We start from the raw sequence: 21,192 nt of genomic DNA on the forward strand, positions 1-21,192 counted from the left end.
TGTCATCAAGGCTACGTCACTGGATTCCCCCATCCGCTACTGATTGTCGCGCATGCGCACTCTTAGATTATTTCAGAGCAGCCTGTACATCGTACGCGCTGGGAAGACGAAGCTCCAGCTGGAACATCCAGGGTAAGTGTCATCTACTAACAAGACTTTATCAGGGGACTTGACGCTAACATTCTGAACATATGTGCTGTCGTGTCCATCATCATACCATTTCTTAAGTTCGTAGCCTGAATGAACATGAATACAATAAAATTATATTTATCATTATTGATATTCATTCATCCGTTGCAGGCAGAAACCTGTATACATACGCGCGAGCCGTTATATAAATGCTATTAGTAACAGAAGGAACGAGACTCCTCTACGCAGGCTACTTCAAGAATTCTCCGCTTTCCTTTCCGCATGAAAGTGGCATATGATTGCACAGTTTGTTTACAATAAGGAGGTGGAGTGGTGGAGGTTTCATTTTTCACGAGTAAACCGAGATAGAGTGCTGGTATGAAGAAAGTATGAATGATAAGCTTTAATAATGTTATGGCTATGTCTCAAAACCTAGTGAGCTGCGTATTCAGACAGCATTTTTATAATGTGTGTGCCATATAATGCCCAAATGATTCTCACAACCACTGTTTCAGATCAATCTGTGACTGCTTATTTTATTTCATCAGTGTTTCAAGCAACCAGAGCTGCAGCCTATGCGTTTTGAGATATTAAATTAGTGCTAATGAAAACAGGCACTTATGGAGGCTAAAAATAGGACCGTAATGACTGTAGGAAATGTTTCTGATGAAGCCTGTGAGTTGTCTTTTGATAAGCTGGTATTTTGACAGGTGCTATTTTAATACACTAAACTAAGAGAAAGGGTCTAAAGCACTGGAGCAGAAGTGCCATTGTTTTCAATGGAGAAATCCTGCATGAAAGCATGGAATCCTGTTCCTTCTCACTTTATTAAGATTTCTATTTCCACTTACTGTCTGGAACTACATTTGCAGGTAAGACACCATAGTATTTCAATGTGTTGTAAATAATTACTTTGTATTCTGTTAATAAAGTCTCTGCCTGGATTGATATATGCTTAGATGAATCTACACAGATGTGTCGTTGTGAAATAATAAATATCACCCAAAGTGTTAGGTATTTCATTACCTGCATTTTTCCCCTTCCCATTTTTAAAGTCACAACCATAAGTGCGTTTATGCCATTAAGCATTAGTCAGATCAACGTGGCATCCATGCTTGACTGCAGGCCTCATGAACATGACTACATATTTTTAAACTCAAGTGGCCGGAGATAAGAGTGCTCTAGTTTCCAGCCAAGCCGAGGATCGTTTTTCTTGTCCTATTCAAGTGCAGGCCATTGATGAAAAGCTCACTGTTAGAAGCAATTTTCATTCTGTGCGCTCTTTGCAGTGTCTCAGTAAAAGGGTAATTTTGTGTGACTTTTATTGAATCTGATGCTCTCTGGTTAGAAGCATTGATCCCTTTAAACGTTGTTTATGTGTCTGATTGTGCAGCATCAGGCAGCGGCTAGATGATCAAGCTCTGTGCATGAATGACAGTCTTAAGTTCACAGATGTGTCAGTGACAGATATGAGTGAGGTTTCCCTTGAGGAAATAGCAGGACATGTTGCATAATGATGCAAATGAAACCGCCTCAAATTAACCTCTCTGTGGCCTTATTTTCACATCAGAGACACTGTAATACAGCCTTCTGCTCCTGGTACAGATTTCTGCAAGCTTTTGCATGTTGTTCAAATCAAGACAAAGTCTTGTCTTTTTTCTTTTCTTTTTTTTTTCTGTAACTTGTATCATTATACTGCAATATTAATAATTATTTTCTTCCCTACAATAGTTTTACTCTTTGGTTCTATACCAGCTTGTTATCTAAATCAGTCTCTCTATATTTGCATTTAGCTTGTAATGCAATAAACAAGTGATCTAATTCAGTGGTTCTCAAAGGGTTGAATACAGGTCAGATCTGATCGCAGGAACAGTAGGGAAAAAAACAATGCCAAATGCAAATAATAAAATCTAATCGTGCATGGATATGATGGCAAAATAAACAGACTTTTCAGCTTATCCAAAACTTTTGTTGTCAAAGGTTGTGGATCTAATCAAACGTGACAGTATTTTGGCATAGATTGATCTGTTGCTTGGTAGAAGCTACCCAGATTAGGCAATGTCTGACTTCCCCCTCATCCTGTAAGAAAAAGAACAAAATTCTGCAGGGAAAAATAATCAAATGCATCCCAGAATCAGATTACATTAAATATGGGTTCACTTTTCTTGCGTCGAGGATAAACCTAGTTTCTGCTGAAATAGGGCTGTAAACGATTAATCGCATCCAAAATAAGTTTGTAAAATGTTTACATAATATATGTGTATGTATTGTGTATCATTATTTTGTATATATAAATACACACACATGCATGTATATATTTGAGAAATATTTGCATTTATATACTGTATATATTATATAATTTATATTATATATAAATAGAACTATTGTATATATAAATAAAAGAAAATTCTTAAATGTATACATGCATGTGTGTGTATTTATATACACAAAATAATTATACACAATACACATGCATATATTATGTAAACACAAACTTTTATTTTGGATGCGATTAATCTCGATTAATCGTTTACAGCCCTGTGCTGAAAGCAACGTGTTTTGTGTGATTTATTAGGCTATTATTATTAATTGTGATCATATAAATTATTATGATTATTAGTATTACTACTACTAGTAGTAGTAGTAGTAATAAATAAATAAATATTATTTTTACATGTAATAATATAATAGATTATTATTATTTTTATATATTTTATTATATTATTATATAAATGCTGTGGGATGCTATACATTTAAATGTTTGCTTTTACTAATATTTTTGTTTGCTTGTGTGTGATAAATTCTGATACTGGTCACCATCTGGGCCTTGACTGTTCTTGCTCACTAGTTTTCTAGTTTTCTTTTTGACCGACTTGACCTTGCCCACAATATCTCCGTCCCTGAGACATTTATCACCCATGTAATTATCTTTCTCTCTGCACTGCTGACTATCGCGATATCACTGCAGTGCTTTGGTAACCCTAACCTCAGTCTCTTAAACCAGTGGACCCACTCACTCCCCCACTCCAACTCATCTGTGTCCCATCACTCTGACAGCAGAACCTCTGCGTTGAGCCCGAGGCTCGTGATGAAGGGGCGTTTTGTTGCATGGATGGATGGATGGAGTAGAAAGAGGGGGAAGTGCTCCAGTGCGGGGAGGTAGGGATATTGCAGCATGTGCATTTGCCATCGAATGCTGAGATTTATGAAGCTCAAGAGAAGCAGCAATGTGTAGAGGTTTGGTAGATATGAGCCTCAAATCTTTTTTTTTTTTAATCACTAGATGCTTGTGTGATGCGAGTAAGTTTAGTGATTGCTCTTGTACAGTATGTTTTTCCTTATTTTTACATTTGGTGGCATTTCTATTAAAAAAATGGTTTGTATTACTATTTAATTAGCTAGATTACCAACTACTGTACCACATGCTTTTGAAATAAATAAATAAAAATGTAAGAATTCAAAGATGTTGTGATACTATTATATATACCATTACTGTGATATAAGGTTTTCTTCATACTGCTGACACCAACATACAGTTGTTGTTTTCCGCCTTGTGCCTCTAAGTGTAAGATAAGTGTGAAAAAAGAGGCAGACGCAGTTGACACTGTCTCTGACTCTGGTCACTGCGTGGTTGTGTTTTTGTGCACTTGCGAGCGCGTATGCCAGCCAAGTCACGCTCCTCCAGCTCTGCATTACATAACCATGCACTCAGTCCTATTGCTTTTCTCAGGACTTTGTCCAAAACATAAGGGAATGTAGTTTCTGGCCTTACAATAATGCCAGCATAGCATGATTGATTGCTCTTTAGTTTAAATTTGCCATTTAGTTTTCATTCACTTTGACTTCCTGAAGCCACTGTTTAGAAAAGCTAGCCTAGCCTTGCAAGGTCCAATGCATCTTAAAGCTGGTTCACACTTATCACTTGATAATGTTAACCAATAGCCAAATAACTACTATTCATGATCCAATCTGTTCCTCTCATATCTTGTTTCATTCTGAAATATGTCATGCTATGGAGTGGTTTGCAATTGGCAATTCACGTTGAATTTAACACTAACTATTAGCGTCTGTAGGGGCAGAGCGAACTAGCCTTTCATTTGAGAAGGAAACACGTGTCACTCGTCTTCAGTTGTATGAGAAGCAGATGGTATTTTCACAGAGCCAAGATTAAGTACTTGTGTAAATTAACTTTATACATGATATCAAGTCAATAAGCATTACCATATTTGATGGGGCATCTTTTATGTACTGGTCTGCATGAGAATAGTTTTTTTTATATGAGATAAAAAAATATATATATATTTGTATGTGTGTATATATATATATATATATATATATATATGCACAATATATTTGTTTTCTGCCTAAAAGACACGGATGCATTATGCTGTTTCTGGTGCTTCATTAGCAGGACATAGAAACACATGATTTTGCACTGATATTCTGTGCATTGGATTTCATAATCTAACATAAGGTCTAATAAGGTTCTGACAGACTCCGCGTTGCCTCATGCTGTGGTCAATCTGTATAAACACAGCTGCAAGGAAGTTTATTACAGAAGAGGATGTTAAAGTACCCTTACCGTAATGTTACACTTCATGAAAATGACTAGTTGAATTTTTATATATATATTTATATTTTTATATAATATATTTATTTACTATATATACATATATATTAGTATGTATTTTTATAATGTAGCCTAACTATATATAATAAATATACAAATATAAAATACACTACTGTTCTAAAGATTGGGGTCAGTAAGTTAAAAAAATCCCTGGTTGGCAAACCCCAAACTTTTGAATAGTCTGTCTGTCTGTACAGTGTATGTATATAATATAAATAAATAAATATATATATATAGTTGTATAAAATTTTATAGATTTAATAGTTTTTTTGTTTATAACATGAATTTTTGTATTTTTTTAGGTCCTGCTGTGACGAAATTGTGGGGCTACAAACGACTGTACCGTCCATCTGTGGGTTTTTGAGCTGACACCATCATATCTCACCTGTGACTGAATTACCGGTACCCCCATAACAAAGCATGGAGGGGGCCGTGGTGAACAACCTCATAGAATTTGACTCTCCTCCAGAAGGGACAGCGCCCTCTGTTCTCGGACCCTCCAGTGGGACGGACTTTTTCTCATCCGAGCCTCTCGTCCCTGAGCCTGCGAGCGACGTCACCATGGAGCCCCTTCTTCCAGAGCCCATGGCCCCCACACACACTTCCCACAGAGAAGACGATAGTGATGCCACCGAATCTGCCGACAGTGAGAACGAGGGCACAGAATCGCCATCACACCCGTCGAGCACGCGGCGGTCCTCGTCTTGCTCCAGTCACAGTACTGAGGACGCGGAGGAGACGGAGATACGAGCATTCATGAAAACCTATGTGGCAAAGCTTTTCCATGGAAGGTGATTTGCTTCACAAACTAAAGCTTAAAGGAATGCTTCATGCCAATAACAGAAAAAGAGATGTTTCCCAGAATGTTCAGTTCATGCCACTATTTTACTTGTAACTTATAACAAACTCCAGAAAGTACAAAAAAAGCACCATAAAAGTAATTTCGTGCCTTGCTATATTCTAAGTTATCTGAGGCCATAAGATAATTTTGTGAGGAACAGGACAAATGTACGTTTTTATCTACTGAAAATTTCTGCAGTTTCAGCAAATCTCATTCACACCAGATCAGAAACAACACCACTGATAAGACGCACTTAAATTTTAGTCTATTCCTCAGTCAAAGTTATTGTTTAGCTTTAGAAGGCTTAGAATATAGTGTATAAGACTGCTTTTACGGGGCTTTTTTGGAGCTTGACAGCCAGTTGTCATTGTGTAATTTTGTTGTATTGAAAATCCACGGAAGTAAGGACGTCATACAGGTTTGGAGCTACATGAGGGCGAGTAAACGATGACAGAATTTTGAACTGTTCCCTTGAATGAGGATGAAACTTCACAGTGAATTATAGTCACATATCAACTGATGCATGTGTATGCGTTTGTTCCTGTTGTTTCAAGTACTCTCTCGCTCTCCCTACCCATTTGTCTTTCTCTTCCTCCCACTGGTTCTTTTTATTCTTTTCCCCTCTCTCAGGGAGGACTTTGATCAGGAGGAGAAGGCTCACTTTGGAGAGCTGTGCACTGGAGAGAACGGGAAAGGCAGGGAGTGGTTCGCCAAATATGTCAGTGCGCAGGTATGAGAGGCGCAACTGTAATTAATCATGAAAGTAATTATTGCATGACTTCTTTTCTAAATTAATTTGGGATTGATTATGGTGACATTTTAGATGATGGTTTAGACCCGTTTCACACATTTTGCACCAGAGGTAAACCTAAAACTATTAAAAATCCTTTTCAATAATTAAAATAAAATATAAATAATGTGGTGAAAAACTAAATAAATAAAAAACTTAAACAAAAAGGAAAAAACTTTTCTGTTTTTAGTACATTGTTGTTTACACATTATGTGTGAGTGCCGTAGCGCTGTCTCAAAAACAGCACTAAAGAGCCTATTATTGCTGTGTCATACTAAACATAGCAGAAAACATGTTGCAAACCTATTAAGCAACACACTTTTCTGCAATACAGGATTTTATGAAGCAACACAAAATAATGGTGTGAACTACACACCCATTGTTTGAGAAATGTGTTAAAATTAGCATTTTATGAAGCAACAGAAAAAATTTGTGTGAACTACACACATTGTTTGAGAAATGTGTTCAAATTAGCTTGACTACTTGGCAGTTAAAATGACCAAAACACAGTAGGGATGCACAATATAGCATTACCATAATGGTTATCATCAGCCAATATTAAAATGAATCTTTAATAACACAATTAAATAAAACTGTATGTAACTTTAATGTAACAGACCTTAAATTGAATATTCATATTTGTGATGCCTGAATTCATTTGTTTCTTTTATTTAAATAATTGCTCGTTTATGGATTATCTGAAAAGAAATATCAGCCATAATTTTCCTAAAATACACATCTCTAAACGTCAAGCACAGTCCATAGACTCAATTTACAGATAACACAGTCTTTTTTTGAAAGATCAAGAAAACTCATGCAATAAAATACATATGCATAAACAAACACAGTTGTGATGATAACCGTGCGTTGTGTTTGCAGCGCTGCCACTCCAAATGTGTGAGCGAACAGACTTTCTACAGGCTGGTACAGTCCTTCGCTGTCGTTTTGTTTGAGTAAGTACAGCGATAATATCTAAGGTGTATGTTTGACATTACATGGAAGCCACTCCAAACCGTCTGAGAACTGCTTCAGTTTTCTGTAGAACTCCTGGCGAGTCAGTTGCCGTGTTCGAAATCGCCCCCCTATGCCCTCAGTCACTATTCCCTACATTACTCAACTAATATGCCTTGAAGGAGTGAATGAAAACGAATTCGGACACTGAGTGCGCCGGAAGGGCTGCCGCTTTTGCGTAGTTTGTGCTTGCTGTTTAGTAATCATTTGCAACTTAGCAAACTGGCAGCTCCAGTTGTAATGAAAACATTTATCTTGACTCTGTCATGGAAACTAAGCATGTATAAACCTTATATAAACAATTTAATAAACAATTATCTATGCACGATCGCTTCCGTGTTTTGTCTCAGCCCGCCCAGTTACATCCGGTGCTGCGCCGGAAGCCGTCTTTGCATTCGGTGGAGATAATGGCAAACTACACTCGGTGTTTACAAGAACTTCCTAAGGTTAACGTGAATGATGTTAACACTATTGTGAGGCAGTTTGCTGTCACGCCTAAGAGCAAGAAAGAGAAGGGCTTTAAATTGTATATTTCAAGCTACATTGACAACTTTGAGGGTGAGTATTCTCTCATACCTGTATGATATTACGCTGTACCCACATTGGATGAGTGGTTTTGAAAATGAATGGGTGGATGATTGTAATTGGGAATTCAATTGACGACACTTGTTGTGGTGCATCGTAGTGCACAAATAACATCCAGTATGGTTTCAGATACCACTACAAATGTTTGTCCGCTCAAATAGTGCCTTATTTAAGGACATGGGGGTGATTTCGGACACAGCCAGTGTTTTTTCATGTGTGCCATGTGTGTGATGCACATGTGACCCAGATTTTATTGATTGACAGATGTCACCAGATGGATGATTATAATCCCGCAAAACACCTCATGACCATGTGCTTCACATATTACTACATGGGTAAGAAAGTTGACCTTTAATATTAATCATACTGTGTGTGGAATGTAATCTGAAAAAGAGACGTCCTCCAACTTCCTGTTAGTGTATGACTCAGACATTACTGGCACTGCCGCTTATTGTTTCGGCAAATTGGACAATGCCATTTTAATGTATTTTTTTTAAAACACAAAAAACTGCGGATGGGGGAAACATGAATGGATAATACACTATAGTTCAAAAGTTTGGGTCAGTAATTTTTTGTTTTGTTTTTTATTCAGCAAGAATGCATTAAATTGACAGTGAAGACATTTATAAAGTTGCAAAAGATTATATTTCAAACAAATGCTTTTCTTTTCTATCCATCAAAGAAACATGAAAAAAAAACTATCATGGGTTCCATAAAAATATGAACTGTTTTCAACATTGATGATAATAAGAAATGTTTCTTGAGCACCAAATCAGAATGATTTTTGAAGTATAATGTGACACTGAAATGACTGCTGAAAATTCAGCTTTGCCATCACAGAATAAATTACATTTGAAAAAGTATTAAAAAAGACTTTTTTTTTATTGTAGTAATATTTCACAATTTTACTGTATTTTTGATCAAACAAATTGTTGGTGAGCATTAGAGTCTTCTTTCAAAAACATTTAAAAAATCTCATCAACCCAAAACTTTTGAATAGTTGCATGATTTACTAGTTTTAAAAAAAAGTATACACAGATCTATTATGTGCATTATATTCAACACTTGTAATGTCTAAAGATTTCACTCCATGTCATGGATGTTGAGAATCGTTTCAGATCATGACTCATTAAATCGAAATCTAATCTTGTTGTGCCTAAAGATTCCTACTCCTAATATACAGGTACACAGAGTGTGACTGCCTAGTGGGACTTTTCAATTAATTTCATTTTAATTTCTTATATGTGTGTGTGTGACAGGTAAGTCCCAGCTGTCTCCCACCGAGCTGTTGGAGAGGCCCAGCGGGGGGATCGACTCGTACCTGCGCAGTGGAAAGGTCTGGCTCTCTGGGAAGAAGGATATCGCAGAGCGAATGCTCAAAAACACCTCCGCCAAGTCTGACGTTAAAGGATTCTTTGGGGGTCTGGAGAGCAAACTGAGAGGACCCATGGGCCGAAAGAATGAGTGAATGATTTTCTGTCATCGCTATTAATAACACTTTTAATTAATCAAGCTTCTGCTGCTCACAAACTCATTCTGCTCTTATTCTGTCCTCCTCAGAGACTCAGACAGGCCGGTTGAACAGAAAAGCAAAACTCCAGGTACAGTAGTTCACCATGTACCATCACTGTGTGTTCTCTAATTCCCTCTTCTCACCTGTGGTTGTGTCGTTACCAGTTTTTCGATATCTCACTTAGGGTTTTTTATATGTATACTGGTGGTGAGACTTAGTGGTTAAAAATCTGGGTCGGTTACCCAAACGATTCAATGGCAACCACTAGTATGCTGTTGAGCAATACACTTAACCCACAGGAATTGTCTCTGTAGACACGTGTAGGTGTTTGAGTTATTAACTGTGCTTATCTCTGCTTGCGTACCCTGTAGTTTCTCCCCCTCTCTCCCCGGATAGAAAAGAAGAGGAGAAAATTTACCTGTACTTGCACCTGAAACAGCAGCCCATTTGGTAGGTTGTCAATAATCTGTCTTTCCCCGCAAAAATGCTGAAACGAACAGCTGAAGTTGTCTAATATGTATCCTTTCGCATAATCAGCATTTTAAAGGAATATTCTTGGTTTTTACAATTTATTGCGTATGGACTGTGTTTGTGGCATACTGTCAGTGTCTACCAAAAATTACTGTTACATTGTTTCAGACATATTAATCAGAATCAACGAATTTGCCAGAATAAAAAAACAATTTAATCATTTTATTATTATCATTGTAAAATTACCATACAGTAATTGGTAATTTTCTGTAATGTTAAAAAAAATACAATTGTATTTTCATTACAATACACCAGTAACAAGAAAGTCGTGAGAGTATTTTTTTTTTATTTGTGACTAAATAAATTATTGATTATTATTTTATTAAATTTACTACAAGAAATAGTACCATGATATTTAAATATTTTACAATTTAAGTAATATATACATTTTTGCGTCACAGTAAATTGGGAAGAGAAATACTTAATTGTCATTAAAAAATGACATTGTTTAAAATCTTTATTTTTACTTTTAAATCTTAAACACTCATCCTAAAATGTTTTAATTTATGGCATTTGGAAATATTACATTTTAATTTATTCCTGTGATGGCAAAGCTGAATTTTCAGTCACATGATCCTTCAGAAATCATTCTAATACATTGATTTGGTGCTCAAGAAACATTTCTTATTATTGTCAAAGTCAAAAACAGTGTGGCTGCTTAATATTTTTGTTACAATTGTGATGCAATTATTAAAAATCAGCATTAAATAAATTTACTGCCACAAATAGTACCATAGTATTAAAGTATTTCACAATTAAAGGAATATTCCTCTTTTGCCTTTTAGTAAGGGGAATTGGGCAGAGAAATACTTAATGGTCATGAAAATAATGACGACAATGTCGCATTACCGCAGAAAATATTTTTAACTTGTAAAACAAAACAGAAAACTTACAATGGAAGCCTATCAGGAAAGGAGGCTGGTGTGTTTAATGCACGGTGTTGTTCTAACTTTGTTCAGACACAATGTCAGATCATTTGTCGCATATACTGTAGATGCTAATGTTGGTCTGCTTGTATCTGTTTTTTAAAAGGCACACTTTGAGGTTTTGGAACGCAGCGTTTTTTGATGCCGTCCATTGTGAGAGAAATAAAAGATCCCCCACCACGAGGTGAGAGAGTGCAGGGTTTTAACCTATAGTGCATTTCTTTTCTCTTTCTCCTAATATATCGTGCTATTGAACAAAACAGACTTTGCACAGCACCAAAAGCACATGTTAGATTGCGTGTTTGTTTAGACTGCGTGTTTGTTTGTGTGTCTGTTAAAGCCAGAGGGAGAGATTGAGAGTTTACAGTGTGTTTGATAGATTGTTAGTGATGTTGAAATAAACTGGATGTTTCAGCCGAGGTGCGTGACAGTGTTACGGTGTGTTTGTACTGATGTCTGGATCCTGCAGCCTCTCTCTGTGCTCTTATGGTTTACTCTTCCACACTGCTCATCATCCTCTCTTGTCTTTTCTTTCTCTCTCTGTGCATGTGACTTTAACCCTTTTTCTCCCTGTGCCTTGCTGCCTCGCGCAGGCGGACGGCTGAGGAAGAGAAAGATGAAAGGTCTGTCCTTCATTCCGTCTGCTGCCCTGGACACTGCTAGACGGGAAAGGCGGATTAAAAAGGAGAGGGGGGGAAGTTAGATCAGTTGGAATGAACTGAGAGTGAAAGATGAGCACAGAATAAATTAAGGGGAAAGTGGAGAGAGTTTAGGGAAAGGATGATACACTGACAGAATTGGAACAGCGTTTTATATACGTACAATATGCGCAGGGTTCTAACAGCCATGGAAAGCTTGGCAATATCAAAGAATTTTTGTGACTTCCAGACCTAATAAAAACTAATAATAGATAAAATATCAAAACATAAATTTATAGTCATTTATTATACACTACCGTTTAAAGTTTTGTGATCTGTAAAAAATTTTAAATGATGGCTGCATTTATTTGATCAAATACAGTAAAACATTAAAATATTATTACAATTGTTTTCTATTTAATATATTTAAAAATATATGAAATATAATATGTTAAAGCTGAATTTTCAGCATTACTCCAGTCTTCAGTGTCACGTGATCCTTCAGAAATCATTGTAATATGCTGATTTGCTGCTCAAGAAACATTTCTTATTATTATCAGTGTTAAAAACAGTTGTGCTGCTTTAATATTTATGAGGAAACCATAATCGTTTTTTTTTTTCATGATTCTTTAAAAGTTCAAAGGAACAGAATTTATTTGAAATGTAAGTATTTTGTGTTAATGTATATGTTAACTGTATCGTTACTCTAACTATACTGTAACTTTAGATCAATTTAATGCGTTTTTTTAAATTTCTTAAAAATACTCTTACTGACCTCAAACTTTTGAACGGTAGCGTATGTAAAATTCTATATTGTACTTTTTTTCTAGTTGTGCTCCACTAAAAACAACTAGATATACTTTATTTTGAATGTAATTCTCATCACGTCTGGGAAATTCATGGGTCAAAAGATTAGGAACCCTCGTGGAACCCTTGACGTATTTCGGCTAGATATTCACCATAAGCAGTATCTATCAGCGCAGGATCCAGTCAGGAAGCTGTGTAACATTCTGATAACATTTTCATCAGTATTCAAAGGAAACTTCGCAGTGTTTGAGGTCCATTAAAAAAGTACTGACTTAACATAATGCTTTGTCTTTTTTATCATGTCGTCTTGCACAACTTTAACTTTGCTCTCAAAGACACAGTGGACCTTATTAAAAGTAAAATACTACTGAATTGTGACACAAAAATGTGTAATCTATTCTGACAGCAGGGAAAAACATTGATAAATGCAAACGACTGTACACTCATGCAGTTAGTATAGTAAAATAAATTTAAACAGGAAGAGAAAATGCCTTTTTGTTGTTGATTTCAAAAGCCTTGCATCCAATCTAACACAGTATTTTGGCACGGTGTATCAACTTCATCTGGCCAGCATGGACAGCTTGCATGACATGCCCTCATTATTGAAAACAATAATATTAATACATTTCGATGTTTAACCGGGGACATTTTTGTTTACTTTGAACGATAAACAATTTTGGAACTGTTTTCGGGTCAGCACTTGATGTCCAATGTAAAATGGATGTCTCCGATGTTCTGGAACCAGTCGAGAACCGCTGTTTCGCTCTTTGACTTTTCTTGCTTTACTTTCTGTATCGTTGCATGCATTCAGAGTGTATTATTTTCCTTTTCACTGCAATCTCAACTGCTAACCGAGAACAGCTTGACTTATTAGTAGTGTTTGCTACAGTAAGAGAAGCATCACTATTACTAGTGCTCATGCTTGCTGTTAGGGGTTCATTCAGACTTTGGCATTGCATGTCATTCGTCCCACACCGGTTGTGCTACTGACATAAATGATTCCTCAAATCATTTGGCTTGTTGAAGAGAGGTGTGCTATTACCTTTCTAAGTGTTCAGGCTAATAAAATATGAGACGTAAAATCAAACAACAAAGGAACATTTTTACATAGAAAAAATGCCTATTGATGTGTTTGCCTGAGCATTTGTTCCTGTTTGTGAGCGGAATTATGGTTCTGTGTTGCTCATGTGCTCTTTATTATTTACATTATTGTCTTGTTTTTTATTATTATTTATTGTGAATCATGGCTACAGCTGACTGCTCACTAATACTTATTCCGAAACGTATATTGGATTTTGCATGAGCACCAATGTATGGCTAATACACATTTGTCCTTTAGTACACATTTTTAAGTCTATAACCTCCCTGTATTCATTGTAAATGTGTTTAAAAAGTTTCTGAGTGAGCTTCTACATTTATTATTGATGGTCTCTCGTGCTTGATGAGAGGGAAAAAAAGGGAAAATATCATTGACCTCTGACCTTGACCTCCATGTTTTTTGTACCTTTTAGAGAAAAGTGGTGTCATATGACCCAGGAAGAGAAAGACGATAGCTCCAGATTTAATGAGAACATCACCTTCGGTCAACTGGGGTGAGTCACATGGCATTTTATACAACATTGACAAAAACAATGTTGACTGCATGTTCATATGCTCATATTTGTTCTGTTTGTCTAGGACATTCACTCATAACATGGTGGCATTTGGACTGAGCAAGAAACTTTGCAATGACTTCTTGAAGAAGCAGGCAGTCATTGGAAATCTGAATGAAGGTAGAGTATTTTCCAAATTAAAAATAATTAAATTGTATTAAGTTTGTAAGCTTAATTGCAGTACTGTTCAAATGTTTGGGGTGTTTTTTAATGTTTTTAAAGGATGTCTCTTATGTTCACCGAGGATGTATTTATTTGATCAAAAATATAGTAAAAACAGAAATATTGTGAAATAATATTATTACGATTTAAAAGTGTTTTCTATATTAATATATTTTAAAATGTAATTTATTCCTGTGATGTTAAAGCTGAATTTTCAGCATCATTACTCCAGTCTTCAGAGTCACATGATCCTTCTAATATGCTGTGTTGATGTTCAAGAAACATTTCTTATTATTATCAATGTTGAAAACAGTTGTGCTGCTTAATATTTTTGTGGAAATTGAGATGTATATATTTTTCAGGATTCTCTAAAAATTCGAAAGTTCAAAAGAAAATGATTAATTTAGAATAGAAATATGTATTTGCTGTGACAATTGAATGCATCACTGCTGAACAAATTCTTGACCCCAAACTTTTGAATGGTATGTATGTATTAATACGATTCACACTTTTTATTATCTCCTTTCAGAGCAAAACAAGCTGCTGTGTGATCACATTGAGCAGATGGCTGCAGAGTGAATATCCAAAACCATCTACATCGGCACATCCATGATCTCTAATGACCAGTATTACACAAATGCCAACACAGTTTCGCCTCTATCATCACCCCAAAGTCATACTACTATGCTCACCATTACAGAAATCATGCAACTAAAACGGTTGGCATACATCAGCCAAATCCCATGATGCTTCAGTGTCCAGCTGCAGAGTGGAAAAGGTTCATTTTAGTTGAAAATGCAACAATGTGTCAAAATTTGCACCTATACTGGTAAAGCAATATGGCTCAGTTTTCAAGCATCGTCAGACACCGTATCTGTCATTATATATAATACGGAATTCATATTGTGTAATGTGAATATGATGCAAAACACGTCGTCAGATCCAGTCAGTTAAAATATTCCCTTAGTTTCTTTCCCTAAAATCTTTCCTGCTACTTTTATGTACTAAAAGTGTCCTTTGAGCAAGTTCAATGACAAATAATGAACAAAAATACAGTCTAACAATATCAGTATTTCAATAGCAACAAAATCAATGTTTTAATATATCAATATTTCTCTACAAAATTCTGTACTGGGCCTGTTCCTGTGGTATGTCCCCATATTGCACTTCTCTGGTTTTGTGTTCTTCCTGTATGGATAAATGGAGTATTAATAGTGTTTGTGACATCCTCACACACGTGGACACTGGAACTGTCTCTCTTCCCCTGTTTAAAGTGCCTTTAGTCGTTTAGTAAGCAGTGATCTTCCCATTTTCGAGCGAGCAAACCTGTGTCAGCATGCTGTTATCCTCCCATGACTCTCTGGGTTAGCGCTCATATGTTTGTGCACCCTGTCAGTAGATTGTGTTGTGGATAATGCTTGTGTTTTGAATTAGAGGCAGTTAAAGAAAAGCATCATGCTGCAGTTGTTTGGATGTCGTACAGTGTTGTCTTAAACGCATGGTATGCATGCACGTTGTTTACCATCAACTTACACTGTTGTGCAATTACATTTCAAGCCAATAGAGGGCAGTCATAACCCTCCGCTTTGACTGTAGATCAGTGAAGGTGAATGTCAACCACTGAGTGGGGTCTCCGAGAGCTTGTATTGAATCAAATGTCCTCCGTGTGAGGGAAAAAAAACTAAAGTTAATATATTTGTTTTGTAAATGCATTGTTTTGTTGACAGAATGAGGAATATGGGCTGGTTTAAAGGGATTGTTGGGGATTTATTTATTTGATGTCTGTATGTTTGTACATGGCCGCATGGTTGTATCAGAAATTAGTCATTGCATTTCAGATGATGTTGTTAAAAATGTGCTGTCTATGTAAATTAATGTTCATTCATAGTAAGCTCAGTGTTCTGCATTGTATTTTTCCCCAAGTGCCCTGAATTTCCTATTTGAATATACCTGGAAACCAACGAGAGAGGTGTTGTCCTGTCTCTAATGTGTAAAGTGTTTATAATAATAAAAATATATATATAAAAAAACACAACTTTCTATTCTTTGGGTCATTAAAAAAAAGGGGGAAGAAAACAAATATAATTTGAATCTTTAAAATTCATGATTATAAAAATATAATATAAATGATTATACAAATATTATATAATTGTATAAAAAATATAATATTTTTTCCAAATTCTCAGGACGTAGGCTACACTACCAATCAACTGGGGGTACGATTTTTTTTGTTTTTGAAAGAAGTATTTTATGCTCACCCAGGCTGTATTAAAAATACAGTAAAAAAAGTATGAAAATATTACAATTAAAAAAAAAAAAAAATGTTGGTAGGAGATCTTAGTATGGCCTGTGTTGCCAAATGTGTCCGTGCAGATTCAGCTCAATGTGGGAGTGTTTAAGGCTCCCCAGTGGAGAAAACTGCCAAATGGCTGCCATGGCTGGCTGTGTGTATAAATAAACAGCGGTCACACTGGTCTGCACTGATTGGACACACAGTAATGAGCTGTGAAAGGCCAAGCACTGGTGTCACACACTGAGAGCTCTACTGCTAATTAATCCCAGACCCCATCAAACAATATAAACTCTCCTTATCTTCAACAGTTAGTGATTGATCACATCCTTCTTCACTTTCTTACTTCCTTTCTTCTTTCATTTGGTCTTTCTTTTACTCATTTCTTTTGTCAGGAAATTGTGTTAATTGTGCCAGCAATTATTATTTTTTTCTGTCTCTTTCTTTTATCATAATTTATGCACGCGACACAGTGATTTTCGAGTTCCCATTTTTTTCCCCCATTTCAGTTCCCATTGACTTCCATTGCATGAACAAAAAAATTATTTATTTTATTTGTCCTTTATAAACTTTCAGAGATAAAAAATCTATTTTTCATAAGAGTCCTGACAAGGGAACAAAGACATGATGGCAATAAACCCAAAATAGATTTGTAAATGAACAGGTGCTTGAGTCTGATAATGAGGACCAACATATTTTATTATACAGCTCACAATGATGAGTTCTGAAATTACAATTTATTTTAAACCTGAGAGCACCATAAAGAATGTCAAAGAAACATAGGTGCCAATTTGTATCAAGAACTAGCATGAAGGTGGACAGTGACAAAGTACATTTACTTGAGTAGCCTACTGTACTTAAGAACACTTTTTGAGTATCTGTAGGCCTACTTTACTACTTGAGTATTATTTTTTCTGGAAACTTTAGACTTCACTACATTTGAAAGACAAATATCATACTTTTTACTTCATTTCTGTCAAGGTCCTTAACGTAGTAACGTCAGTCAGTGGATTAATTTGGTTGCAGGGGTTGCATTTTGTTTGGAAATGAAAGTCGGGTTGACATCAGAACCCAATGTCCGATTGATGTCAGAACCCAACGTTGTTTTGACAGATTTCCGATGGAAATGAAAGTCGGGTTGACGTCAGAACACGACTTATGTTGGTTTCTGACGTCAACCCGATTTTCATTTTCAACCACAATACAACGTCTGTCCAACATTGGAAATGAACATCAATCTGACGTTGGATTCTGACATCAACTTGATTTTCATTTTCAAAGTTGGGTTTGGTCTTCTAAATGCGAATTTTGTAATTGTTTTGGAGCACACTTATTGATACTTAAGTACTTTTAAAAACGAGTACTTCTGTACTTTTACTTAAGTAAAAATCGGTCTTTGGAATGAACCGGCTTTGGAATGAACGATGTCCACAGACAAGGTAGCGTATGATGCATGATTTCACGAAAGTATGATGTATTACGATATCAGAAACGAAGAAAAACAAAATAATGACTATTGTAACGCTTGACGTAAAGCAAGTCAAATTTGTAGTTTTCTTATGTCTCATTAGAACTACAGAAACGCGACCCGATCTGGCAATCTTATAGTGTGGTTATAACAGATAAAGGACCGCAAAGCAGAGGCATAATTAAGTGCCTTTCACCCTGTTACGACTTGATGAACCACTGAAACGATTTTGGAAACATTATTTTTAGGTAAAAAATCTTCCTTAGTGTTCTTTTAAAAACATGTTTTGCACCAACCCTGTAAAACTGAAATTGCTTTGGAGTTGAATTGTAAGAGGCATGAAGTACAGATCATGTAAGGGGGTTGTAAAATTGGACACAAATGGCTCTGTTTCCTGACAATAAGTCCTTTGTTTATCTATAATATCTCTGTCTACCCATTTTCAAACACAGAATCTCATAAACACACATATACATCCTCTCATTCATCTCTGTTTAAATCCCTTTCTGTGTTAGTGTGTCCGTGTGATGTTTGGCTGGCCGGTTACAGACAGTTTGCTGTAGTCGGTCAGTTGGAGTGGACCTCTGAGGCCAGTGCACTTTTCAAACCCTCTTTGGGAGGCTAAACTGGAGTCAAGTTTCCCCCCGTAGGTTAAGTGTGAACCAGACAGCCGGGTGGTCTGTGACAAGGGCCACAAAACCCACACTAATGGGTCTTGGGAGCTTTCACAGACACGTACACACAACTGTAAGGGTATGTGTAGGCAGGCACGCATAGACACTTTCATTCAGACGACATTTGGCCGGCACATCTGGCTCTTAGAACTTGAAAAGATTGTTTTGAGGATGGCTTATGTTGCTTAAAAAGATCCCTTATTATAGGAAGTGTGTGTAACACATGTAGGTCTTCATGGTAATCCCACCAGCAGATCAATGTCCTTTCAATGTCTGCTTTCTTAGATAGAGTTGCACAGTGGTCCTACAGTTATGATACATTTAACTTGATATCCTCAGTTGATAGTATTGTGTAAGTAATCCAAATAACTTAAAGGATCACATCTCCTTTAGTCGTTTTAATTGTATATAATAATGATCTTTATCATGTACAGTGGGTCCAAAAGGCTGAGACCATTAGTGGAATTGATTATGTTTTGCATTTTTCAGATTTAATTCATATCAATTAGCCAAGATCATCAAACTTGAGTGTGCAGAAAAATGTATATGAATTTGATGAATTCTGCGATAATGAACAGCCACCTGCACATGTTAGGCCTACATAGGTCTACTCACCAAATAAATAAAAACGTGGATATGAAATATTCCTTAGAGTTGAATTTATTTTACAATCTTACTTATAGGCCTATGAAAGGGAAATTGCGGTCTTTTCCCCCCTTGTGACGTAGAGTTAAATGGCTTCTCGTCTAGCATCTAGAGTCAAATCAATATTTTGTGTACAGTTATTTAAAGGTGCACTGTGTAATTTTAAGCGGCATCTAGTGGTGAGGTTGCGAAATGCAACCAACAGAAGTTACGGTGGCCGAGAGGAAGAGATGTCGTCGTCTGAGACAGCAGAGAGTAGCCAGTTAAGCAATGAGGTCTTTACAAAGATAAATTCTGATATTAAGTTTACTTAATTATTCAGTAAAACGATATGATATTGCGAAGTTTATTGTCACTTGTTCATCATTGTGTCAGTGTTTTATTCGCTGACTTTAGCTAGCTTCTTTGCATGAAGAACAACATAGTGATGAAACGTGTTTGTCTGTTTAGGGCTACTGTAGAAACATGTCGGCGCATTTCAATTTCAAAGGGCCCGCGGTGTATGTAGATGAATGGCTCATTCTAAGGTAATAAAAACATAACGGTTCATTAAGTAAGGTCTTTATACACCACTGAAAACATAGTTATGTATAATATTGCATTTCTGTCTACAGATCCTCCTAAATATTACACAATGCACCTTTAACTATGCCATCCCATCATGGACTCACTCTTGTCCTGATCACCCTGTCTGTGTTTATTCTGAGATAACAACCAGCTGGATGTACATTATCCCTTAAATATCAGACCACTAGATGGCGCAGTTGACTGAATAAATACTAAAAACTACAAAAAACATGCTGAAAGACAATAAAGCTATATTACTCGTAGTTAATATTTCAGCATATTGGCATACTTACAGCTAGGGTAGACACATTTCTGAGAGGCTAGTAGCAATAGTGAGCTATCTTTGAAAGCTTAAAGGGTTAGTTCGCCCATTTAAGACATGAAGTTGTATGCAATCCTTACCAGACCTATAGTGCATACACACTGACCCACTCTGTGGTAACCTCCCTGGTCAGAGTTCTGGCCGCTGGAAGTTTTTCAAGGAAGTAGTCCTGGTTAGTTTCCGGGGCCACAAAACTGTGCGTTTTTACGTGAAAAAATTATTGGCGTTTCAAAGCTTGATTAATTAACATCACAAAAAACACGCCCGGCAAAATTCATACCTCAGTTTTAATCGGCACTATTTTCTTTCCATTTCTATCAATCCGCGCTGCTGTCGACGTCAACAGTGCGCACGTTCCGATCAGCTGTAGCTATGAGACAGCTTTGGCTGGTTGCCATCGGTTACTCTGCGGGTGCTAAAATATCTAGAATCAAGGATTTTCGTGTGTGCAGTGCTCACTTCAGCGAAGACGATTACATCCCCAACCAAGGAGGAAAAAGAAAAAAACACATTTTAAAGAGTTTTGCTGTACCAGTAGCACGGGTAAGCTCTATTTACTAACTTTATGATCCCATGTCTAAACTGTACGGTAAACAAGCTGATGTTTAGACTCCAGTGGAAATAACGTGAAAAGAAGTCTAATATAAAAACAGTAGGCTATATAGGGATATAGGTACAATTTGCTGAGAAAACTATTTGAACACACACACAATTGAGTTCATAAAGGTATGTATCCCTTTGGCGTTGTGCTAAAATTACTTTCATCATCATCTGTTCTGTCTGACATTGTGCTAAAATTGGTTTCATCATCAGAAGTTTCGTAGTCAGACTTGTTGTCAGCGAGTCGCGCTATCACCAGCTGATCGGAACGTGCGCACTGTTGACGTCGACAGCAGCGCGGATTGATAGAAATAGAAAGAAAATAGTGCAGATTAAAACTGAGGTATAAATTTTGCCGGGCGTGTTTTTTTAATCAAGCTTTGAAACGGCAATCATTTTTTCACGTAAAAA

General features: G+C 36.4%; 1 protein-coding gene across 2 annotated transcripts; it reads left to right on the forward strand.

The window, feature by feature from the left end:
• The first annotated feature begins 36 nt into the window (after positions 1-36).
• Positions 37-16,237, forward strand: kiaa0513 (KIAA0513). Of its 2 annotated transcripts, XM_079621868.1 has the most exons (13): positions 37-132; positions 5,062-5,550; positions 6,231-6,330; positions 7,270-7,343; positions 8,251-8,321; positions 9,246-9,450; positions 9,547-9,587; positions 9,871-9,949; positions 11,063-11,140; positions 11,550-11,579; positions 13,913-13,993; positions 14,079-14,173; positions 14,745-16,237. In XM_079621868.1, the coding sequence occupies exons 2-13, from the start codon at positions 5,180-5,182 to the stop codon at positions 14,792-14,794; spliced, it is 1,275 nt and encodes a 424-aa protein (XP_079477994.1). In that variant the 5' UTR covers positions 37-132; positions 5,062-5,179; the 3' UTR covers positions 14,795-16,237. The 2 variants fall into 2 exon arrangements, with proteins under 2 accessions (XP_079477994.1, XP_079477995.1); XM_079621869.1 differs by lacking the exon at positions 11,550-11,579 and having other exon boundaries at positions 14,745-16,218.
• Positions 16,238-21,192: the final 4,955 nt, after the last annotated feature.

Source organism: Phoxinus phoxinus (genome assembly GCF_949152265.1).
Source record: "Phoxinus phoxinus genome assembly, chromosome: 8".
Taxonomy (NCBI): Eukaryota; Metazoa; Chordata; class Actinopteri; order Cypriniformes; family Leuciscidae; genus Phoxinus; species Phoxinus phoxinus.